General features: G+C 39.3%; 1 protein-coding gene across 6 annotated transcripts in view; it reads left to right on the top strand.

The window, feature by feature from the left end:
• Positions 1 to 26,064, top strand: part of sh3tc1 (SH3 domain and tetratricopeptide repeats 1) — a 47,061-nt gene that overhangs the window by 12,518 nt on the left and 8,479 nt on the right. For all 6 annotated transcript variants that reach the window (XM_062982065.1, XM_062982066.1, XM_062982064.1 and 3 more), the window contains 10 exons: positions 221 to 361; positions 3,344 to 3,515; positions 6,701 to 6,771; positions 10,789 to 10,993; positions 12,757 to 12,881; positions 13,118 to 13,159; positions 16,775 to 18,466; positions 19,598 to 19,778; positions 22,803 to 22,953; positions 23,435 to 23,557. In XM_062982065.1, coding sequence (XP_062838135.1) covers positions 221 to 361; positions 3,344 to 3,515; positions 6,701 to 6,771; positions 10,789 to 10,993; positions 12,757 to 12,881; positions 13,118 to 13,159; positions 16,775 to 18,466; positions 19,598 to 19,778; positions 22,803 to 22,953; positions 23,435 to 23,557 — 2,903 coding nt within the window. The remainder of the gene's footprint in view (positions 1 to 220; positions 362 to 3,343; positions 3,516 to 6,700; positions 6,772 to 10,788; positions 10,994 to 12,756; positions 12,882 to 13,117; positions 13,160 to 16,774; positions 18,467 to 19,597; positions 19,779 to 22,802; positions 22,954 to 23,434; positions 23,558 to 26,064) is intronic.

Below are 26,064 nucleotides of genomic sequence, written 5' to 3'. Positions count from 1 at the left end.
GTCATCATTATTGATTTTTGATGAGACACAATGGGATACATGAAGATTTGGGTTTAAATTCAGAACATGATTTGAATTCAAATGCATCCTGGACTGCCAGTTTGCCAAATCAAGACCTAAACCAAATCTTGATGAGTCCTACTAATATGATATTTGATTTGCTAACCTTCTAAATAAAGAGTTAAGTAATAGGGCTTTGATGAAAACATCTATTTGACAGGTTTTCTAAACCATTGCATGGAGAATCTGCTACTGGATGACCATTTTTGGCTCTCTCCACCAGAAGAAGCAGTTGGAATTGATGTCCATCTAGATGAAGACTGTCTTGATAGGATATATCGAGAGCTCTTAGTTCAAGAAGGTAGCTGGGCTTATCCGTACAATTGCCAAAAAATATTGCTATCCATTGGACTTTATGGAATCCTTCTGAAACAAATTATTTGGCATGTTTATGTATTGGAGAATGCTACTTATTATAGTATTATATTTTCCCTACTTCTTATGGTTGCTGCACCTTCAGTGTTTAGACCAGTGTAGATCTCGGTTATTTGTAGAGTTTGGAAATAATTTCTTCCATGTAACAATGTTAACTTTAAGAATGATGTAAAAAAAATCACATGCAGTGATACTTCACGTATTTTGTTATATTTTGCTGTATCACCAACACAAGGAAATTTGAAAAGTATATTTTAAACAATGCAGCAATTAGTAGCATGAGATTATTGCTTTTAGTACAATGAATAATGTTTGATTTTTCTCATATGAAAGACTTCGAGTGTCACTTTTTGGACTTTTACCATGTTTAGGTGTAACAAAATAACTGAAAAGTAGGATCTTCCCCAAAGATTAGTCTTTAAACAACAAGGACTAACATATTGCTCTAATAAGCAATGCCTACTTACATTTTTTAAAGGTTATTTATGAAAAATGTATTTGGGTACAAAGTACCTATAAAATGAAATGGGAAACAGAATAGAAAAATATCCTGTGGGAATAACCTGTTAATGAATGTGTATAGGGAGAGAGAATTAGAATTTAATGTATTGTAAATTAACTGATAAAGAAATCTCATTTTGTTTGAATCAGTCATTTATATTTCACTCTTTAAAAGGTTTCTTTCCCATTAAGGTGGCTAACATGAAAAATAGTATTACATTTCTCCCTAGGACACTATCAAACAGTAAAGAACACAGCAGCATAAAGTGTAAAAGAGCAGCACAAAATTTTCAGAAACAACCCTTGGGGCTTGTAGCCTTATATGATCTGAAACAAGTTTGTTTAAAAAAAGTTTGATCTAATAATTCTAACAATGTAGATTAAGATAAGGCATATAAAATCAAAGCCTTGGTAGGTTAGAGGTCTCCTTTGAGTACTGGATTACCGTATATACTCAAGTATAAGCCAACCCAAATTTAAATCAAGGCACCTAATTTTACCACAAAAAAACCTGGGGAAACTTATTGATTCGAGCATAAGCTGAGGGTGGGAAATGCAGCAGTGGTAAATTTCAAAAATAAAAATAGATACCAATAAAAATTAATTGAGCTATCTGTAGGTTAAATGTTTTTGAATCTATATATATAAAAGGATAAAGTTGCGGGCGCAGTGACTATAACAACAAAACTAAACATCCCAGAAATACGAAACTTGGCAACACAATGCAAAAGGCTTGCCTCCAGGTTACAACAACACAACCACACCACAAAACCACAATCCAGACCCACAAAACTCACAACAACGCATCATGCGATAACAACACAACTAAACGCCCCAGAAATACAAAATTTGGCAACACAATGCAAAAGCCTTGCCTCCCAGTTGTAACAACACAACCACACCACAAAACCACACAGGACCCACAAAACTCACAACAACGCATTGTGACTATAACAACACAACTAAACGCCCCAGAAATATAAAACTTGACTACACAACACAAAAGCCTTTTCTCCTGGTTGTAACAACACAACTAAACCACAAAACCACAATCCGGACCCACAAAACTCACAACAACGCATCGTGACTATAACACAACTAAACGCCCCAGAAATACAAAATTTGACAACGCAAAAGCCTTGCCTCCCAGTTGTAACAACACAACCACACCACAAAACCACACTGGACCCACAAAACTCACAACAGTGCATCGTGACTATAACAACACAACTAAACGCCCCAGAAATACAAAACTTGGCACACAACTAAACGCCCCAGAAATACAAAACTTGGCAACACAACACAAAAGCCTTGCCTCTCAGTTGTAACAACACAACCACACCACAAAACCACAATCCGGACCCACAAAACTCACAACAATGCATTGTGACTATAACAAATACAAAATTTGACAACACAACTCATCCACCTCCCCAATCCCTACATTCACACTTGGCTTCCAAAAAAACAATTACAATAATAACAATGACAACAACAACAACAATAAGAATCAACACCATCACAGGCAAGAAACAGCCAGGCACTGAGGCTGAGAGGCCAGTCAGTGCTACACTAGGCCTCCAAAAAACAATACAGTAGCATCTAACTTATCCAACCTTCATGACCACAACAACAACAACAATAATAAACACCTACACAGGCAAAACAAAAAAAAGACTATTGTACCACAATAAAAATATAAACCGCACTCAGCAGAATCAGACATTACAACTAACAAGAAACCAAAGACAACAGGGATCTCAAGCAATTATCAATCAACACAAAAATTGAAGAAGGTAACAGACTTCAAACACTACTACTAATGTGAGTATAAAGAAGGGTGGAGGTCACAGCATAAATACAACCTAATGTAGACTGACCAACACCACCAGACTAAGCCACAGCAACGCGTGGCCGGGCACAGCTAGTATTGATATAAAACAGTAATTTAAGATAATAATAAGACTTTAATAAGATAAGTCTATCCAACTCTGATTACCTATATACTCGAGAATAAACCGATTCAAAGATAAGCCAGCCAGGACCTTCACTTGAGTATACGCCGAGGGGGGCTTTTTCAGCCCTAAAAAGGGCTGAAAAACTCGGCTTATACTTGAGTATATAGGTAATTAAAAGGACAACGTAGCAGCTGAAATAGGTACAGAACACCTTTGAAAAGAGGCTTGGAACTGGATGTTTAGGTAGACTGTGTTTCTTGCTTATTGAAATAAATGGAACCATTGTAATGATACATTTATCACTTGGTGGAACAAATGTTTTCATTTTTGTTGTATGATGTTTACACACTTTTGCATACTTGGAGTTTTGTAATGACTTTTGAACCATTTTTTTTAAATGGATCACACATCAATAGTTCTTTATATGTGTCTTTTTCTTCCCCCTTAAGGTACATTCTTTGTAATTCATCCTGAAAATGTTGTCAATGAAGGAAGACTTGCTGATGACAGAAGAGTGATCCGAATTTACCAGCTAAACTCAGCTACTGAGAAAGGCCCAGAATCAGCCACCTGGAATGATGATGCTGAACATTTTGCAGAGCCCCTGAATGCTTTTCATCAGTAGGTACCTGAACTTAACGTAGTTCTCTGCGTGTATATGTGGGCATACATATGAATGTGCCCATACGCATAAATTTTGTTAATAACGGCTGATGACCATTCAATAATGTTTATGCACACTGCCCCAATATCTCTTGTCTTTTATTTCCCAATCAAATACTGAAAACAAGGAGATAAAAATATAATAATTTATTCTGCAGGGGGTGGTTTTCAATCAAAACAAGCCAAGAAAGCATCAAAAAAAGTGTCACATTGATTGTTTCTTCTTTTTACTCTCTCCTCATTTTTCTGTAATCCAGTCTTATTTCTTCCTTGTGAAATTAACTTAACATTTCCCAACAATAGCAAACTATATTTTCTCTCATTCTGTACCAGATGGCGAAAGAGAATTATTTTGATTTTTTTTAATATGAGCATAATTTTTGCTATAATTAAAAAACAAATGATGTATGCTAAATAAAGCTTTTTCTATGAATCAAGAAAGTAAATGCATTTTTCACTCATCAGTTCAAAACAAAACATTGTAGGGAAAATGTTGCATTGAGTGCATCACTTAAATTGTTCAGATGGTACCAGGATCATGTGGACTATATGTGCCCTGAACCTGCCCTTTTCATTGGCTGTGCTATAAGTAGATATTCTGTGCCAGTGTGAAAAAACTGCACCCGTCATAATGGTATGTGACCTAATATATGGTATATATGTATATATATACTTATGTATAAGTTAAGTTCATGTATGAATCAGGGACAGAATTTAGGGCCAACACTCTATTTTGAGGTGACTGGTGGATAAATCAAGCCTGCAGAGAGGGTAAAGCACAAATGTAACCCCATGGTCAGCCACCCCTGGCCACCACCCAGGCATTCAAATAGACCAGAGGCAGCACCATGGTGAAGATTGAGAGAGAGAAGATTGTAGAGAGAGAGAGAAGCAGTTCTTCTTTTAGGTTCTTCTGGGACAGCCTAAGAGCATAAGTGGATTGACTATTTAATACAGCTTGGAATCAGCTTCAAAATGTAGTGACTATACAATGCAAAGTCAGTGGATACTCCAAAACAGAGCCCTTCATATGCATCAGACTGCTCCAGTCCATGTCAAAGGAGCCCAACAGAGAGGCAAACATTAGCGGGACAACACAGGAAAGCCAAATGTTCATTCCAGGGTCGTAATCCAAATACCAGAGAGTCCAGAATACAAGATTGAAATCAGAATCCATAAGCCAAGGTCCAAAGATAAGTTTAGAGTTCAGGAATACAAGATAGCAAGAGTCCAAGATTGTAGCGTCTAGAACTGACGTTGCAGCCAGCAACGAGATGCCACCATTGAGATCCTTAAATCCAAAGTCCACAGGTGTTGCCTGTTGCTGGCTCTCCTTTCAGGCAATCTCAAGGACTGCACAGCTGAGAGGTTTCTCTTTGCAGGTTCATGAAAGCTGGAGCAGATAATCCTTCCTTAGCCTGTTCAGAGACATTCACTTGCAGTTGTTCTGCAGGCTGAGAAGTAGTAGCTCCTTCCATGGATGTTGGATGTTGCTTCAAAGCTTGGCTGAGGGAGCTGCTGGGCACTGCTGAGCTTCAGATCAGCTGCTGAGTCTTCCGACAGCATCTCCTCATTCAATACTGAGGCCCCATCTACACTGCATCACATGAGTCTAAACCAATGGTTCCCAACCTTTTTTTGACTATGGCCCACTTGACCAGGAACCACTTTGACCAGGGACCACTTTGACCAGAGACTACTTTGACCAAGGACCACTTTGACCAGGGACCACTCTCCAGCATTAGTACCAGAAAGGTTACCAATCAGTTTTTGGTCAGCTTTACATTTGGTTTGGTTATTTGGGGTGGTGATTCAGAAAATTGCATTAGATAGACCACATCACCTCTAGTTTCTGGTACAGAACATATGCCATCCAGTAGTCACCTCTGCTCACCCACAGAAAACCATATTTAATAATCTCAAGATGGCGTGGTCTATCCAATGCAATGGTCATCTCTGAGGAAAGGAGCAGAAATAAAATAAATAAAAAGAAAGGAGGTTTGCGGACCAGATTTTCATGCTCACGGCCCATGGCCTACAGGTTAAGAACCACTGGTCTAAACTTATCATATAACACAGTTTCAAACTGCATTATATGGCTGTGCAGGTGGGGCCTTAACCACATTGCATGGTGAAATCAACATCACAGAATTGCTCCACTAATGTGCACATGCCCCTTCCTGTAAAGGGGGTTAAAAATTACATTATGCATAGCTGTCAAATACATAATACATTCTTGCCACCTCTTTGAGCATTCATTGAATTCATTGATTGGCATTCTGGACATCCTTAACATTGGTTTCCATCTGGTGATGAAATGGGAAAAGTCCTAAAAAGGGTGTATCATTTTTCATTAAGGAGAAATTGCTTTAATGTATTGTACTTGAGGATTTAGCCAATTATTTGAAAACCATGGAGGCAGCAAGTTACATTTCACAATGAATATTTTAACACAGCTGTCTCACAGGCCTGAATTTAGCACAGCAGTGTGGTTACAAAATAAACTGTCGACAAAATTCCTTTTGCAAGGATTGCTGAGATGTAAAGTGTGATATTTTTGGAACCCTTAAAAATTAATCTAATCATGCTGTTAGAAGTGCTTGAACTCTGGGTGCATCTACACTGTAGAATTAATGCAGTTTGAGACCATTTTAAATGCCATGTCTCAGTGCTATGGAATTTTAGTTGTATAAAATCTTTAGTCTTCTCTGCCAAAAAGTGCTTTACCAAACCATGAATCCCAGAATTTCATTGTATTGAGCCGTTGTATTTAAAGTGGTGTCAAACTGCATTAATTTTACAGTGTAAGTGCACCTTCTGTGTTGGAAAGTGGTGATATGACTGCATTTAGCTACAAAAAGGAAAAGTTTAAAAATATTTTTTGTGAGTTTCAAACACCCTCCCTCTTTTCCTTTCCATTTTCCATTGTATTTGCAGCTTGCACTGAACAGGAAGCTGAATGCATCACCAGGAAGTTGAATTAACATGCCCTGTAATTTATCTGCATTTCCATGATTCATGCTTCTCTATTAGAGCAAACATAACAATTTACAAAAATAATTGTTGGTTTGATAGGAGACAGTGTTAGTTGAGATCATCATTAATGTTGTGCTAAGCTTATTCATTGCATCTTCTCTTTTAAGGTGGTTTCTTAAAACAAACCCAGACCTTGATTTTGTCAGCAAAAGTGGACCTGTTGTCACTGATCAAGTTGGTAAGTAACTACTGCTAAAATGGGGGCCCTAATATGTTTATTAATTTGCTTATAATTGATCTCTACTTCATTGAGTTGGATAAATATTTTCATAATTCGCATGTGGATGCTTAAAATGTCTTGCCACGACCCCATAGATTTATGGATCATGTCTAATATGTGTGAAGTTGAGGAACTGTCATTTTTAACTTGGCAGAAAGGAACAATGCTACTTTCTTTTTTGATCTTATTAATAAAGACAGCAAATGTAGAGGCTTTCAGGTTCTGCTTCACAACATCACGTACATTTCCCCTACTGTGACTCCTGCGCTCAAGCCAGCAAAACCTAGCTTGGGTTGAGTCTTATGGGCATGTATATGTTGTATATTGTTGCGTGCCTTCAAAACATTTCTGACTTATGGCTACTAAGGGCTCATCTATATTGACCATTTAGTGACTGAATGCTAATTCAACTTAACTTGGGGCAAGAACATTTTAATGCGGCCTTCAGGAGATAAAGCAAGTCCAAATTATGTCCTAGGATTCAGGGTTGTCAGGACATCCTACATTCCTTGGTCTTGACTGCCATCCTGTGTCCAGGGACATGGGAAGCCAGTTTCCAGTCTCTCTCCTCTGTTGTCACAGTCCCCAGCCATGGCACCTATTTTGCTCTTTGGCATTCTCGGTGACATTAGTTAAACCGTGTTGCTGTGAGTTTTTCGGGCTGTATGGCCATGTTCTAGAAGCATTCTCTCCTGATGTTTTACCCACATCTATGGCAGGCATCATCAGAGGTTGTGAAGTGTTGGAAACTAGACAAGTGGGGTTTATATATCCATGGAATGCCCAGGGTGGGAGAAAGAATTCTTGTCTGTCTGAGGTAAGTGTGAATGTTGCAATTGGTCAGGTTGATTAGCATTCAATAGCCTAGCAGCTTCAAAGCCTGGTTGTTTCCTGCCTGGGGGGAATCCTTTTTTGGGAGGTGTTAACTGGTCCTGATGGTTTCTTGTCTGGAATCTCCCTGTCTTCTGAGTGTTATTCTTTATTTACTGTCCTGATTTTAGAGTTTTGAAAATATTGGTATCCAAATTTTGTTCATTTTCATGATTTCCTCCTTTCTGTTGAAATTGTCCACATTCTTATGGATTTCAATGGCCTCTCTATGTAGTCTGACATGGTGATTATTAGAGTGGGCCAGCATTTCTGTGTTCTCAGATTATATACTGTGTCCAGGTTGGTTCATCAAGTGCTCTGCTATGGCTGACTTCTCTGGATGACTTAGTCTTCAGTGCCTTTCGTGTTCCTTGATACATACCTGGGCAATGCTGCATTTGGTGGTCTCTATGTAGCCTTGTCCACAGCTGCATGGTATACGGTAGACTCCTGCAGAGATGAGAGGATCCTTCTTGTCCTTTGCTGAACGTAGCATTTGTTGGATTTTCTTAGTGGGTCTGTTAATAGTTTGTAGGTTGTGTTTCTTCATCCGTGTCCTTATGCAAACAGTGGTTTCCTTGTTGTATGATAAAAACATTTTCCTCTGGGTGGATCTTTTTCTTTACTCTCGTAGCTTGTTCTTGACCTTCCAGCTCTTTTGATGTCTATGGTAGAGTATCAGTTGGCCTGTAGAGACCAGTTTAGGTGGTTCAGTTCACCTTGGAGGAGGTGGGCTTCGCAGATTCTTTTTGCACGGTCTGCCCGGGCTTTAATTTTGCCTCTTTTTTGTCCTGGGTGATGGTTGGAGTTTTTATGTAGATACCTATCTGTGTGTGTAGATTTTCTGTAGACTATGTGGCCTAATTGTTGATTTGGTGTACGGATGACTGGGACATCTAGAAATGGCAATTTCCCTTCATTTTCTTTTTCCATGGTGAATTGGATGTTTGGGTGGATACTGTTGAAGTGGTCCAGGAACTCGTTGAGTTCTTCTTCTCCATGGCACCAAATGGCGAAGGTGTCAACTATATAGTGAACCATATAGTGAGTTGTTTTGCTGCAGTTTCCAGGGCATATTTTTCAAAGTGTTCCATATAGAAATTTGCTATGAGGCTGAGAGGGCTTCTAGCTGGCTGCCCAGTGGTGCTGACCTGCATTTGGCATGGCTGGGCAGTCAGGACTCCCTTCCACCTCCAAGGCAGTTGACGGAGTTCCTATCTGGTTGCTATGTGTGTCCAATTCGGAGCCTGGGACTCTAGATCTGGCCCACATTAGCGATCACTGTACAGGAGTTTCTTGGCAAGATTTTTTCAGACAGTTTGCCTTTGTCATCCTATAAGGATGAAAGAGTGTGGCTTGCCCGAGACCACCTAATGGGGTTCCAGTGCTGAGTGGGGATTCAAACCTTGATCTCCAGAGCCATGGTTTAAAAATGTATTTTTAAATATAACTCTGTTGGAGCAATTGTATGACTGAGCAGTCCAGAGGAATAAACTTTATTGATTACATAGAGTACATCTACTACACTGTAGAATTAGCACAGTCTGGTCCTACTTTAACTCATGGCTCAATGCTATGAAATCCCAGGAGTTGCAGTTCTACAAAAACTTTAGCCTTCTCTGCCAAAGAGTGACAGTACCTCACCAAACTAGAACTTCCATGATTCTATAACATTGAGTCATGGCAGTTAAAATGGTATCAGATTGCATTAATTTTTCAGTTTCAATGCATCCCTGTTCTAATTTTATCTATGTTACATTGAGTTTGTTAGAAGAAGAAATAGATAATTCAAAAGTACGTATAGAAGACATGACAGTCTTCAAGCAGTCATAAGTTGAACTGTGCCTGAGTGATCTAAGAATAAGCCAGCCTTGCTCAGACACCTGTGAAGTAAACTAGAAATTGTGAAATGTTAAAGGCTTGTTGTCATATGATAGTTTTTTCTGACATTCAGCAACATGGGTGGATGGGTTCTTTCCTGCAAATCAAAGTACAAATCAACATACATCTGAACTGAATTTAAAAATTATTTGAAAAATCAAGAAACAGTAGTGCTGGCTGATGAGATGCTCTTTTGGAGTGATTCTCTATGTGGCAAAATTATCTTGTTACACCCCCTGCTTCTGCTCATAGCATTGTGCCCTTGAATATTTAATTTTTTTTCAGTCAGTGAGCAGGAGTATGCTGCTTTTACACATAATTGTGCCCACAATGTATCAAATAAGCAGTTCAAAATAACAATAGATTGGTGACATGTATCTATTACTTCAGTGGGTGCAAATTTAATAAAATAACAGTCTGTATAACACTGAATAAAACAATATAATTATCCCAGCATTGTAAAATTGTGCAGGAGAGAACGAATCTTAATCCTAATATAAGAATATACATTAACTCATATGGCTCGGCATTCCACAAAAATAATACAGGGTTCTACACAATTATACTTCTTAATTAAATGTGTAGATCTTACTTACATCTATACCTTACTTACATCAATCTCCACATTCTAATATGTTGCAAAATATACACAGGTGAGATCAGCAATGATTAGGTAATGTACTTGGGAAAAAACCAGTAAATAATGAACACCACTCAAAAACAGGAGAATTCAAGGCAGACAGCAAACAATCAAGTGCCAGTTAAAACCTCTCAAACAGAGGATGCCTCCAGGCAACAAAGGACAAGCTACCTCTATGCAGATACCAACACTGATTGACTTTGTAGCTTCATGGCTACTCAGTGCTATTTAAGTTTGCTAATTGCAACAGTCACACTTACTTTAAATAGACAAGCGTTCTTTCTCCCACCCCGGACATTCCACAGATATATGTACACTCCACTTGCTTCATTGCCAACAAAACTTTTGAGGATGCTTGCCACAGTTGCAGGCAAAATGTCAAAAGGGAATGCTCCTGGAACATGGTCATACAGCCTGAAAATGCACAGCAACCCAGTGATTCCAGCCATGAAAGCCTTTGACTTTGTGGTTGCCTCAAAATCTAATCAACTGTAATATTAAAAAATAATGCTAATAGTGTATTGCTTTTCTTCGCAGTCCTTCCATTTTCACATTAATATCCATTTCATTTCTTTTTTATACAGCCACAGGATTTTCTGTAGCAAAGATTAGCCATGAAAGTACAGTTCCTGAGGAAATTGGTTTCCGGGAAGGAGACAGAATTGAAATAATTGGCTATTTTATGAAATGCATGTCGTGGTTCGTAGGAAGACACATCCCTTCTGGCCAGGTTGGTTTTGTACAAACCAGTCACGTCAGTCCTGAAGGCTTCAGCACCACTGCAACAGAGTAAGTGTTCTAGAGGATGACAAAGCAAGGCAGTCCCTTCTAATTGTCAACATCTGTTGCTTTTAGAAAGATTTTTGCTGCTGCACATTGGTGATCACAACCTCCCATCCAGTATTTGGGCATGACTTTTTCATTTTGGTGTTGATTGATTGTGAACTTAAACCTGCAAAACAACTATTATACTCCCTTGCCTAGTTTCCAAAATACCTCACAACCTCTGAGGATGCCTGCCACAGATGTGGGCGAAACGTCAGGAGAGAAAGCTTCTGGAACATGGCCGTACAGCTCGAAAGACCCACAGTAACCCAGCTATTATACTACGAAAGCAATGGATTTGTTTGTTTATTTGTTTACATAATTAATTAGTCTTCCTCGGGAATCCAAGATGGCTCACACATGATTTAAAACAAGGTACATAAATTAAAAATTAGCAGTAGAAAAAAATTAAAACAGTGGAATTAGATACCAAATTAAAACATCAGCACTGTAAACATTTAAAAAAAGTATGGCCACCTCATGAAGGATCATCCCATATAGCCACTTGCTTATCAAATGCTTTATCTATTAGTGGAAAGAGATCCCGAAGGGAGCCAGTCAGGTCTCTTGTTGTAGAGTATTCCATAGCCTGAAAACAGCAGCTAATAGCACTTTTCCCCATGTCCTCACCAAATGTGCTTTTGAAGAAGATGTGATCAAGTGAAAGTCCTTTCTAAAGGATTTACAGCTAGGGCAGGCTCATATGTGAGATATATTCTGTTAGCTCTTATTGGTAGTAATTCCATTAATGGTGGTGTAATAAATATTTTGGGAAACATATTAGCTCCAGCTCCTGCCAACCTAGCAGTTCGAAAACATGCTAATGTGAGTAGATCAATAGGTAAGGAAGGTAAGGCGGGAAGGTAACGGCGCTCCATGCAGTCATGCCGGCCACATGACCTTGGAGGTGTCTATGGACAACATCAGCTCTTTGGCTTAGAAATGGAGATGAGCACCAACCCCCAGAGTCAGATATGACTGGACTTAACGTCAGGGGAAACCTTTACCTTTTTATTACAATATTGGAATGAGGATTTTCAGGGAAAGAGTTGGAGATTCAAAGCTTACACCTAGTAAAAATGTACATTTCTTGTCAGGTTATGCTTTAAAATGTTTCAGTTTGTATCTTTAACTTATAGTCCTTAACAGTCGCTTTAAAACTATATTGCTCTGTATAGCTCTTTTTTATAACAGTCTACTTCCAAGAAACTCAAGCATCAACTGACTTCAAACTTCCAAAACTGCATTCTAAACCGTCACTAAACCAGTCACATGGTCTATAACCCCTCCTACTGCCTCAAATACATAGAGTTAAGAAAACTGCAAACCAAAGAAGACATACACTTTAGGAAATAAATGACTTATTATAAACAGGAAAAAAAAACAGTGGATAGAGGAGGCTTGAGAAGGTTGTTACCTCCAACAGAATTCCCTTATCCAGTTGTAGAACTGGCATCTCTGTGCCCTCTCAATTCTCTTCCTTTCTACCAGTGCATCCTATGTGTAAACCTCTAGATAGGCTTGCACCTTACATCTTTTCTCCTTAGTTTCTTCTCCTTTGAATGTACTGCCAGACTTCCACTTATTTCTTTCTTCCTGTGACAGCTCTTCATATGAGCACCCACTTTCCCCAGTTTGTTTGGTTATTATACCAACTGAGCATGCTGGTCCAGTCATCCTAGAGATCACAAATGTCCTGATTCTTCTGTGTTGTTTCCTTCCTTCAGACCATCATGCCTCGTCCTCTTTCAAGACGAGCAATCTTTTTTAACAAAAGAAGGCCTGGAAGAAAATATGACAAGACTCTTGGAACAACTAACAACTGATAACACCTGCAACTTATATCAAATAGGTAAGCAACTCTGATATTACACAATTACCTACATGAAATATGCAGCTATAGTTTTCTGTGTACACATTTTCGATTTTGTTTTTTTCAGGAGTGAAATTCCACAAATGTCAATAGAGAATGCGAGTTGAATGGTTAAAATCCCACTGAATTAAGTAGTAAATTGAGAGATTTAATTAAACAATTATAATGAAAATACTGCTAAGATCTTTTCTCTTTTCTCCTCTCCTACCCCCTAGATGGACAGAAGAACTTTGAACTTGAGGAGTCAATTCAGCAAGGTAAAATGTTTTCAAGTGGATTTAACATCTGTGAGCAGTCTCTATTATAAACGTGGAAAAATAGAAAAGGACAGGCTGCAATCATTTGGAATGACCACATTAAGGGACATAATTTAACTATGTTCTCTTTTTTTATCAACTTGCAAAGTTTCCGTCTCAGATTTATTATCTTCTTGCTTTTTCTTCCATTGTGGTAAGTTAGTGATTAATTAATTAACTACGTTAGTTAATATTGATGGTACAATATTTTTCATTTCCTCTTGAAAGCCTTATTGCATTTAATTGAACAGACACTGCTTTGGATCTACACCAGGCCTGCACAACTTGGCAGTAGTAAGGGGCTAAAATTAAAATAGGCTAGACTGCTTTGGCTACAGATAGATTTTTAGTGTCTCATTCGGATTTGTGAGAAGATGTCTTTTCCTCAGAGCAAGCAGCAAAGTGGAATAGTCTTGATTTCCCCACTTCCCCTCAGGCAAGTTGCAGTTCTTTTCGGAAGGAAAGAACAAGTGCCTCAGTTTTGTTTCTGCTACTCTTCCTTTCTCTTTACCTCTGCGTTGCCTCTGTCATTACCTTCTCCTACAGAGGAAAAAACTTCCAACTCTGTGCCATTCATTTCCCTCGCTTGGGAGGAAAAAACTTAGCTTTGCTTTGAAGACTCCCCCACAACAACATTGTGCTGGAGCTAAGTTTCTCCATTAAAAACAAGGGAAATGAACAGTGTGAAGTTGCCGGTTTTTCCCATTGGAAGCAGAGGAGGAGATGACAGACACAAACCAAAGACAAAGAGGAGCAGATTTCTCCCTCACAAGTGAGGGAAATGAGTGGCACAGAGTTGGCATTTTTGCTACTAGATGAGAAGGAGACAACAGAGGTAAAGAGAAAGAAAGAGTGGCCCAGGCTGTGGCGCAGGCTGGAGAGCAAGCCAGCTGCAACCAGCTGCAATGAATCACTCTGACCAGGAGGTCATGAGTTCAAGGCCCACTCAGAGCCTATGTTTGTCTTGTCTTCGTTCTATGTTAAAAGGCATTGAATGTTTGCCTATATGTGTAATGTGATCCGCCCTGAGTCCCCTCCGGGGAGAGAAGGGCGGAATATAAATGCTGTAAATAAATAAATAAAGATGAGAACCAAGAGACTTCTTAACCATCACTGTCTTCCTCTAAAACAGCCCATCTAATGTTAAATTCTAACACAACCTGGAGGCCAAGAGTCCACCCCCTCAAAAAAAAGGTCTGATATAATAATAGCAACAACGACAACAACACTTTATTATTATTCTCCCCAAGGAGACTCTGAGCTTATTACAGCATATAAACAGACACAGGTAAACATTCAATGCCTCGTTACAATGACATACAATGAGACACAAATACACAGACAAGGGCAAAGGCTTCTTTCATTTCCAGCTCTGGAGGCGATACTCTTTAAAATCTCATCCCTGCTCCTCACTACTCTTAGTCCGACAATTTCTCCAAACCATGTTTTCAACTGAGACCAGCACTTATGGTCCCCTGACCCCCCCCCCCCCCCTTTGCCACAAGTTAGTTTGGTAATGTTGGTGCTTAGAGAAAGGAAATGCATAGAGGTAAACACATGGCAGATTCCAACGGCTACTTGGCTATAGCGTTGCTTATGATCTCCCTCTCTAAAGCTTAGGCCCTTCGGGTGAGAAGGCCGGGATATAAATGTGAGAAATAAATAAATAATAAATAAATAGGCTCAGAGCCTTTGCGGGCCGCACCAAGTCTTAGGAGGGCTGCATCTGGCTTGTGGTCTCTGTGTTGTGCAGACCTGATCTATGCTAGTTTTATTCATTCTTGGAATCTTAACAGATTTTGTTAGTAAACCTGCTGAAGTAGTTGTTTGTGGAAGCTCACATGTGCCATCCTTCAGCTTTGTCTTGTGTCCAACAAAGTATCAATTAGAATTCTAAGAGGGTAGATAATATTTTTCTCTTCTCAAACCCAGTTCACAAATTCACTTTGAACCAAACCTTGGCTCTTGGGCATTTTGTTCAAGTACTTTTATTACTTTTTTAAGACCATGTCTGGTATTTTCTTTCAAGGCAATGGAACTGTGTTGCTAAAAGGATCTAGGCAAACTGTCATTCTTTGCCTGACCTCAAAAGCCTTCTGCAAGTCATCCATGCCCCAGTGCTCTGGGTGGGATGAATATAGAAACAGAAAGAGAGTCAGGAAGTGAAGGAAGTAGTAGAGAGAGATATTAAAAGAGGGTAGTGCAAGTAGTGAGAGATAAATTGAACTTACCTACATATGAAATTTTATTGCGTGAAGTTGCCATCCTTCGGCAGAAAAAATGGAATGCAAAGATACAGAATGGGGGACGCCTGGCTAGACAGCAGTACATGTGAAAAAGATCTTGGAGTCCTTGTGGATAACAAAGTTAACCATGAGCCAGCAATGTGATGCGGCTGCTAAGAAAGCCAACGGGATTTTGGCCTGCATCAATAGGGGAATAGCGTCTAGATCCAGGGAAGTCATGCTCCCCCTCTATTCTGCCTTGGTCAGACCACACCTGGAATACTGTGTCCAATTCTGGGCACCACAGTTGAAGGGAGATGTTGACAAGCTGGAAAGTGTCCAGAGGAGGGCAACTAAAATGATCAAAGGTCTGGAGAACAAGCCCTATGAGGAGCGGCTTAAAGAACTGGGCATGTTTAGCCTGCAGAAGAGAAGGCTGAGAGGAGACATGATAGCCATGTACAAATATGTGAGGGGAAGTCACAGGGAAGAGGGAGCAAGCTTGTTTTCTGCTGCCCTGCAGACTAGGACGCGGAACAATGGCTTCAAACTACAGGAAAGGAGATTCCACCTGAACATCAGGAAGAACTTCCTCACAGTGAGGGCTGTTCGGCAGTGGAACTCTCTCCCCCGGACTGTGGTGGAGGCTCCTTCTTTGGAGGCTTTTAAACAGAGGCTGGATGGCCATCTGTCGGGGGTGCTTTGAATGCGATTTCCTGCTTCTTGGCAGGGGGTTGGACTGGATGGCCCATGAGGTCTCTTCCAACTCTACTATTCTATGATTCTATTATTCTATTCTATGGCATTTTCACAACCAATGATCCCAGCAGCCTACTAGGATGGTCACCCTTGTGATCTCACATCCCTGTAATACCACAGTTAAACAGATTTTTTAAAATAACCTTTAGTTTCTATGAAAGAGAGTGGGGGATAGTGGGAGAGGTGAATAATCCTGCCTCTCGATGTCACTTATGTGCTGGAGTGGATCAAGCACATCACACAGGAAAGTGGTGCCACTGTAGTGTGATCAGGAATGATTGATGGATTTTTCAGGGAGGTGGCAGACTAACAATAGGTTGTGTACATCATTGTGCAGTAGAATGATAGTCCTGGTTCTATATTCGCTTTCTTCATACAATAAAGTTCTTGGTTTCAACCCCACTTACAATATGTGGCCTTCAGTTGGTTACCACTAAGGGACTGGTAGCCTTACCTTAAAAAATATTACCCATTTCTATTATAATGAAAATTTAAACATTGAGTCTTTATTATTTGTCTAATTTGCCTTCGTTATTTTAATTTCCTATAATGCTTTTCCCATATAGGTCTTCTTCTTTCTTGTGTATTTCAGAAAAGTCATTTTCCTTTCTTAATTTGGATTCTCCAACACTCAAACTGAAAGTGACTCAATCACTTAAGGAAGTAAAAAAGTTACAGCTGCACGAGGAAGAATCAGATGTTCAGAAGAGGCATGTTTCTGCTTTGAAGGGGGAGATGTCTTCTGTAACGGAAGCACCACGTTTCTGCATATACCAGGAAGGTGCTTGTGGATCAGAGATCTCAGATTCATTACTGCTGTTTCTGAACAGTGATGGCTATGATCCCAACTTCCAGAACCTATACAATTTTTCATTTTCCTTTCTCATCATCCTATTTTATGGCTATGCCAGTGAGGAAGAACTTATTGATTATTTTGTCCTGGCAAGGGAAGCAGCAAAGCGAGCAAACCTTTTGCGGGCCTTGACAAGGCTGTGCTTTCTCCTGGGGAGAATGAGTGCCCGGAAGTTCAAACTTTCTCAAGCTCGGGTGTATTTTGAGGAGGCTTTGGCAACAATGCAAGGAAATTTTGGTGACCTCTATCTTACAATTGCTCTTTATACAAATTTAACAGGCATTTACCTGAAACAGAGGAACAAGGAAAAATGCACCTGCATTTTTGACAAGGTTGCTTCTTTGCTCATGGGAATTCCCAACTACATCAGCAGCACAGGCATGGAGTCAGATATTCTGAAGTATGCTTTAAAAAGGGCAATGGTGTGTCAAAGCAAGAACGTAGAAGCCAAGGCATGCTTCCTGTTAGCAAGACACTATCTGAAATTTAAACAAGATGAAGAAGCACTGCCATTCCTAGAAAGACTGCAGATTCTGTATAATGACTTGGGATTGAGAAAGCATTCATTGTTAACTGACTATTATTTTAAATTAGCCCAACTTTACAGTCAAAAATGTTTGCCCTACCTTGTGCTAAGCTGTTGCAAGGTTGCCTCTTCTTGCAGCTCAACAAGTACTTTACTGGAGTCATTCAGATGCATTGATTTGGTATTTAAAAATGCTCCCAAACTCCATACTTCAAAAACTGTGGGTCAGACATGTCCTTCCCAAATTGCATACTACCTTGCTCAGATTCTCTGCTTGCTAGAGGTTAGCAAAGAACACCAAAAACTGTGCAGGATGGTTTACTATAATCTCTCTCTACTACACAGTCATCACAAACAATACAGACAAGCAATTGGCTACATGGAAAAGGTTCTTGAAACAAATGCTCACACAAGCATTGAAGAAACAATTAACCATCTAGTCTTTCTTAGTTGGTTATATATTCTTCATCATCAAAATAAGGTGGCTTTGGACATTTTAAATGCCATAGTCGAATCTTCACAAAGCAGTTGCCAACAGCTAGGTGTTATTTATAACATGATCGGCATTGCTTTGAGGCGGATGAACAATACAAAGCTAGCAACTGAAAACTACTATAAAGCTCTGATCATTTCAAGAGAGATGGGGATTTTATGTAACCAGGCCGTGACTGTGGCCAATTTGGGGATTCTCTGTCTGCATTCATCTGCCAGGTGTCTTGGGGAGCATTTCTTAATTCAAGCCGTAATGCTATTCTCTCAACTGCCAAGTGCTGAGTGTGGCCGAAATTTTATAGATGTCCTCCTAAGGCTGGGATGCTACTATTCCAATGGAATTCGTAAAAATGAAGGAAGATGTTTCTATGAGTGGGCATTTTTGGTGGCAATGAAGACAAACTCTTTGGAAGGTACGTACATTCCTTGCAGATGCTTCCAAAATAGCAAATGCAGCAGGGAAATATTGGGATATTTGGTTTTCCAAACTCCCATCTCTCCTTCTGTTACACTTCTAGATATTATTATTCTTCCCTTTCAGTATGTAATCTTAATGGTGCTTGTGTTTGTCATAGGCCATAGTTTCATTTTGCAAGGTGGAGTTAAAAATAAGAAGTAGCAGCTCAGTGGTAGAACATACACATAAAAGTCCTGTTCAGGTATTCTCCTGAACATGCTGGAATGGGGCACTAACATGTCCAAATGCCTGGAACTGTTAGCCTGTTCACAAAGTTCCTGGGAACAGAAATGGAACCTTATTGGGCTTTTGGGGCATGGGCAATCTATAACCATTTTCATTCTGAGAACCTGGCATAAAGCAGAAATTGATTTCTGGGTTGCTATAAAGCTTCTTGTGTATTCTGGGAACTGGGGGCTATCAAAATCAAGTCTGTACAGTAGCAGTATGTTCCTGTAGACCAGTGGTTCCCAACTTTTTTTTGACTATGGACCACTTTGACCAGGGAGCACTCTCTAACATTAGTACCAAAAGGGTTACAAATCAGTTTTTGGTCAACTTTAAATTTGGTTTGGTTATTTGGGGTGCTGATTCAGAAAATTGCATTGGATAGATCACATCAGCTCTAGTTTCTGATACAGAACATATGTCATCCAGTAGTCGCCATCTGCTTGCCCACAGAAAACCATATTTAATTATCTAGAGTTGATATGATCTATCCAATGCAAATTCCTGAATCAGCACCCCAAGTAACCCCAGAACAGGCCTAAAAAGGAAGACACCAGGGCTGCCCCGCTTCCAGGGCTCCACATGGAACTGCTCTGCTCAGGGGGAGGGAGGAGGAGAAGCAGCAGTCAGGAGGCTTGCTGCTGCATCTTTTGTGGGTAGTCATCCTCTCCCCACTTGACCTCCCCATTGCCTTGGCACTGGAAGAGGGTTTCATGAGACCATTGCAACTGTGTAGTAACAGGCCGCGGACCGTATTTCAGTTCTTGGGAACCACTGGTGGTCCACGGACGACAGGTTGGAAACTACTGTTGTAGACTTAGTTTGATGTATTGGAACATGTGTTGTTTATTCTTGTTAGGGCAGCTCATGGCTGTTCAGCACCTCTGCCAATTCTACAGCAGAATTCTTCCAGATGAAGCTCAGTGCGTTATTTACAATGAATATCAACTCTACCTGGTGAGAAAAATGTCTGACAAAGTCATGGAGGGAAAAGTATTGGAAACCATCAGTCAGCTGTATCTATCTTTAGGCACAGAAAGGTAAGACCAGGGAACCCTGTGACATGATCTGTTTTAACTTGAATGGTATTTCGTTACATTGCTACTCCTATTTCATTGGGTTAGATCCAAAGGTGCATTCATGAGGACTTTGGGCAAGAAAAATGAAACTAATGCAGAGACATTATTTTGCTTGGCAAGATTTTAAGCAACTTTTTTCACAGAGTCGCAAGAACTGCTATAGAATTTGGCCATAGCCGAACTATACAAATTGTTATGTAAGCTGTTGCAAAAATAAATTTGGAACACCACTCAAGGGCATGTTATTTTTATTCTCCCAATTCCTTAACATTCGCTTTATTGCAAATTTTATAGTATTTTCTTTTTGCATGGGTGGTGATAGACAGTACCTGGAGAAAATCTTATTTGGTCCCTAATTAAATCAATCAAATAATAGGTATGGTTTAGAAACCCACAAATTACTTTTTATTTTGAAATTGAGCTGGAGAATAATTCCCATTTTATGACAACACCGCCAGTGGTGTTAAATGCAACTAAATTGTAGGTTTAAAATATGTTAAAAGATACCAAAAAAGTGTTGTAAAAGATCAAAAACAATTACGTTTCATCAAAAATGCTGGCTAAAACGGTATCAGATAATAAGCTGTGTATAACAAAAATAGATTATAAGGCAAGTAATCTAATAATAAATATATACATAAGTACATATGGATAGTAAGGTAAGATAAACACAAATATATACACATTTATTTATTATTTATTTATTACAATATTTATATCCCGCCCTTCTCACCCAACAGGAGACTCAGGGCGGCTTGCATCATAAACATCATAAGGAGGGGTGAATCACACACATGTCCAGATTTTTTCCCCATGATTTCTTTTATAATGTGAGTTTGAAAACTATTTTTCCCAATACAGTATGCCCTCTGAATTCACAAAAGTTCAGTTCCAGAGCCCTTGTGGATGACAAAAAAATGTAGATAGCTGCACCCCTTATTATTACAGTGCAATGACACACACATCCACATCAGTTCTTCTGTGTTCATATTACCACCATTTAAAGTATGGGCTGAAATGATTTGATCAGTTGAAATAACAGCTCAGGAGGGCCCCAATGTATGCACTTTTTGAATTTAATTTTCCCATTGTTCTACATTTCTGTGGGAGCTGCAGAGCAAGTATTGGAGCAACATGCAGTCCAAATGATAACTACATTCTTATCACATATCATCTCAAATTCATTGGTTTAATGGGTTGCTGTGAGTTTTCTGGGCTGTATGGCCATGTTCCAGAAGCATTCTCTCCTGATGTTTCACCCACATCTATGACAGGCATCCTCAGAGATTGTGAGGTCTGACCAAACAACCTTTGAGGATGCCTGCCATAGATGTAGGTGAAACGTCAGGAGAGAATGCTTCCGGAACATGATCGTACAGCCAGGAAAACTCACAGCAACCCAGTGATTCCGGCCATGAAAGCCTTTGACAACACTTTGGTTTAATATCACTAAAAAGGCAAACCATTTCTATCTGATCCCTAATCAATTGATTAAAATGTATTTTAAGAAAAATTCACACTCTGGATCTGACAGATTTTCTCCAGGGTTCTCCAGGTACAGTGAACAATACTGCATAGCTCAGCTTCTCAAAACTATTATGCTTGGATAATAACTTGGACAAAAATATGATTTGTTTGCAAAGCACTTTTAATAGCACACTGATCTCTAAATCTCCATACTGCTTCCAAAGTCATAATGTAAATGTTGACAAGGCACAAGATGATATTTTCACAGTCCAACAGATTGAAATACAATCGCACAAGGCCCCTTTTTGAAATCAACTATGTCAATAGGAACTCACCAACAAATATATAACATGTCCTATCTTAAAAACCCTAGATTTGAACTAGGAAGATACTGTTGAGAAGTCTAAGAGCCGTTCCAGACAGGTCGTATATCCCAGGATCTGCTTTAAATTGGATTATATGAGTCCGTATTGCTAGATAATCTGGGATAAACAGAAAACCTTGGATCAGATCTTGGATATAGGGCCTGTTTGTAATAAGGGCACTATGTAATAATAAACCATATCAAACTGTTCCTTGCTTTCTCTCAACAGAGCTCATCCCAAAAGGAATCAAAGCAGTTTCTATCTCCCAACCTTTCCTAATAATAATAATAATAATAATAATAATAATAATAATAATAATAATAATAATAATAACTTTATTTTTATACCCTGCCCCATCTCCCTGAAGGGACTCGGGGCAGCTTACATGGGGCCTAGCCTGATAAAACAATCAATATCAGTAACACGACTATAAAACAATTATACCAGTAAAACATCAATAGCAATAAAACAATCGTTAAATTGGCAAGAAGCATACGAAAAACATACAATATTAAAACAGGAGACTAATTCATAAAATCCAGAACAGAATGTGCTGGTAGAAATGGACAATAAAGTGCAAAATAGCATTGGCAACATCTCGAAATGGGGGCTATTATAAAATGGGCAGATGGATCAGTCCAAAAGAACAATCAAATTATCATTTTAAGATTAATTTCCTCTCTCAGTCAGGCATATTCAACTTTCTGGGCTTGGACAGAAATCTCCTCTATTAGATTATGTTCATGCTAAAAAGAGTTGCTCATGCTCAATAAAATTCCTGTTCATCTCTTAGTAGCACAGAGGCATAGCCATAAAAACGAGCAGCCTAAACAGTTGTGATTCCTTGCACCACACTTCCTGTTCCATGTTGATTTTAGGTATTATAATTTGGTGGGAGGTTTCCTCATTGATCAACGAACTGCCCACACTTTCATATTAAACTTCTTTTTTTCTGATTTTGTCCTTTTAAAAAAATTCATCTATGATCCGCCTGTCAATATATCCAAGTGTTCAAGACTCAGCAGTGTGTGCTAGGGGACAACACAAGTTGCAATATCTAAAAATTGTCTTCCTTTTCCAAAAAACAATACAATGTTAGTTGATTTGGGTATGCTGTTTCTTTTTTAAACATGCTATCTGTGATTTCCTTTAGGGCATATAGATCTGCCCTCGAATATACCAAAAGAAGCCTTGGCATCTTTATTGATCTTCAGGCAAAAGAAAGGGAGGCTCAGGCTTGGCTCCAAGCAGGAAGGATATATTACATATTGAGGCAGAATGAGCTGGTAGATCTTTATATCCAGGTAAGAGCCATCATTGGTTGGGAACTGAAAGTATTATAGCATAAAATGAAATTGGGGGCGGGGGGGGGGGGAGAGTATGGTTAATGGGGAATCCTGTTATTATATATTGACTATAATACTTCAACTATACCATGTCAGTAATGCAATATTGCACCTGTCAGTGTTTATCTGAAACATATACCTATAGTTAGAACTGGATGGGGAGAACAATTTATGTCATCTTTTTATTTATTTATTTATTTATTTATTTCCAGAATTTATACCCCGCCCTTCTCACCCGGGGGGACTCAGGGCGGCTTACACAGTTGGCAACATGTAAGAAATAACCACTTATTGCTTTGAGATATTTTCAGGATTTTGCGAAGCTTTGCACTTCAGTCCAGGTGTACTTGTAAACCATTTATAGTTTCAGCATCAGGAGTCAGAGAATCGCTATTTTTATTTTCTTGACCAATATTACAGAATGTATCTCTTTTTCTAGGCTGCCCAAAATGCTGCTGTATGTATTCAGGATCCTAATTTAGAAATGAAATTATTTGAAGCTTCAGGAGACATTTTCTTTAATGGAGAGTGGGAAAGAGAAAAAGCAGTAGCTTTCTACAAGGTCGGTGTTTTTTTCTTGTTTTGTTTTAAATGTTCATAGAACCATAGATTTTGAAGAGACCACAAGGACCATCGGTCCAACCCCTTGCCATTCAGGAACACACAATCAAAACACTCCTGAGTTGACTCCCCTATTGACTCATGTTCACTTTTGGATCTCTTAAATTCCTTTTCACTTGTTGTCAAGCCAGATCATCCAAAGCTGTGCATTTTTTTCTGCCTAAATTTAGTACCTTACATTTTTCCCTCTTGTAATTCATTTTGTTAATTTTAGCTCAGCTTTCTAATCTGTTAAGGTCCTATGGGGTATTAGCTATCTTGCCCAGTATGTGTCATCTGCACATCTGAAAAATCTTCTATTCCATCACCCATGTCATTGACAAAGATGTTGAATAGCACCTGGCCCATGACAGAACCTGGTGGCACCCTTGTCATTTATCTCCAAAATGAACAGGAACCACTGATAAGCACCTTTTGGGCACGGCCAGTTAATCTATTCCCAATTCATCAAGCAGTAACATTGTTTAGTACACATTTTATTGGCTTCTTTGTAAGAATATCATGACATAGCTTGTCAAAGGCCTCACTAAAATCAAGATATGGCACATTCATAGCATTCCCTGCATCTACCAAGCTTGTAACTTTATATAAAAAAGAGATACTATTTGTTTGGCAATAATTGTTTTTGAGAAACCCATGTTTACTATTAGTGAGCACAACTTTCTATGTGTGTACAGATTGTCAGTTTAATGATCTGCTCTAGAATTTTTCCTGGTATTGATGTTGTTGTTTGAGCCCTCTTCTCCCACCCCTTTTTTTGAAGATGGGGACATTTGTCCTCCTCCAGTCTGCTGGAACTTCTCTTATTCTCCAGGAATCCCCAAATACTATTGCTGGTGATTCTGAAATTACTCTTGCTGGTTCTTTTAATACCCTTGGATGCGATTCATCCAGCCCTGGAGACTTGCATTCACTTAGATTAGCCAGATATTCCCATACTGCCTCTTTTCCTATTCTGTGCTGCATTTCTCCTACTACATCATCTCCCCTATTATCCCAAGTTGAGTACTGTTTACAAGGGTTGTGCACGGAATCCGTTTCCTCTGTTTAATTCGGTACTTTCAGTACTTCAGAAGCATGTAACAGGAAGTCCCCCATGGTACGAAAATCAGCTCAACACGGAAAGCACGTGGGAGCCAATCCTGGCTCCTCGTGTGCTTTTTTTGAGCAGCTTCCTTGCTTTTGAAAGAGTATGTGTGTGGCGTGCAGGCCCATAAAGCATGGGCGCCTATCTTCAGTTGACATCTCCTTTAGAGTAAGAAACAGAACTTGCCTCCTTGCCTTGCATGTGTGGCATACAGACCCAGAAAACGTGTACGCCTGCCTGTAGCTGAGCGCCTTCTCTAGAGTTAAAAACAGAACTTGCTTGTTGCCTCTTTGCCTTGGCAAGTGCTGGTGTGACATGCAGGCCCAGAAAGTTTGGGCACCTGCCTACAACTGAGCGCCTCCTCTAGAGTAAGAAATAGAACTTGCTTCCTTGCCTTGGAAAGTGAGTGTGTGGCATACAGGCCCAGAAAACATGTGTGCCTGCTTGCAGCCGAGCACCTCATCTAGGGTAAGAAACAGAACTTGCCTGTTGTCTCCTTGCCTTGGAGAGTGTGTGTGTGCGGCATGCAGACCCAGAAAGTGCCTCTCCTCTAGAATACAGAAACAGGTAAGGTATCTCCTTAAACCACACACCTGCCTGCAACTGTGAGTGTTTCTCCACTAGAGTAGAAACAGCTTAAATACCTATGATGGGAAGCGGGACCTGGGAAGCCCCCCAAAATGGATCAGGGCCCCCACTGAAAGCCAGGACACAAAATGGGTCAAGGTTTACCCAGATTGTACAATCCTACTGTTTACTTTTGCGGAGAAGACTGAGGCAGGGGGTTGAGTAGTTCTGTCTTTTCTCTGTCCCCTGTCATAATTTAAATTAGCAAAATATTTCTGTATTGCCTCTTTTCCTATTATGTGCTGTGTTTCCTCTACTACATCATCTGATCTAATATCTCAAGTTGAGCACTGTTTACTTTGGAGAGAAGACTGAGGCAAAGAGTGGAGTAATTTGTCTTTTGTCTGTCCCCTGTCATCATTTTGCCATCATCTGTAAACGATGACCCTACCATTTCCTTGTTCTCCCATCTGACATAAGCTATTATTGTTTTTTGTTTTTTTGTTTTTTGGGGGGGTGGTTAAACAGTTTATTAATGATATGTTACATAACAAAACAGCAAATTATAGCAGATAAAGTCAAATAACAATCCTTTTGAAATGTACATGCATATCTACATTAGTCAAGCGGTTAATTCTAACATTAAGTACATATTATTATCAGTAATTCAAAACATATAGAATTTCTCTTTCTACATGTTATCCACTATTTTCAATCTAGATTTCTACTCATTTTTTAAATAAATTAAATATAAGAGTTCACACTAACATTCAAACAAAGACATACAAACGTAT

Source organism: Anolis carolinensis, chromosome 5 (genome assembly GCF_035594765.1).
Source record: "Anolis carolinensis isolate JA03-04 chromosome 5, rAnoCar3.1.pri, whole genome shotgun sequence".
Classification (NCBI taxonomy): Eukaryota; Metazoa; Chordata; class Lepidosauria; order Squamata; family Dactyloidae; genus Anolis; species Anolis carolinensis.
The sequence above is the reverse complement of the archived record's forward strand: the minus strand, read 5'-3'. Positions and strand labels throughout refer to the sequence as shown.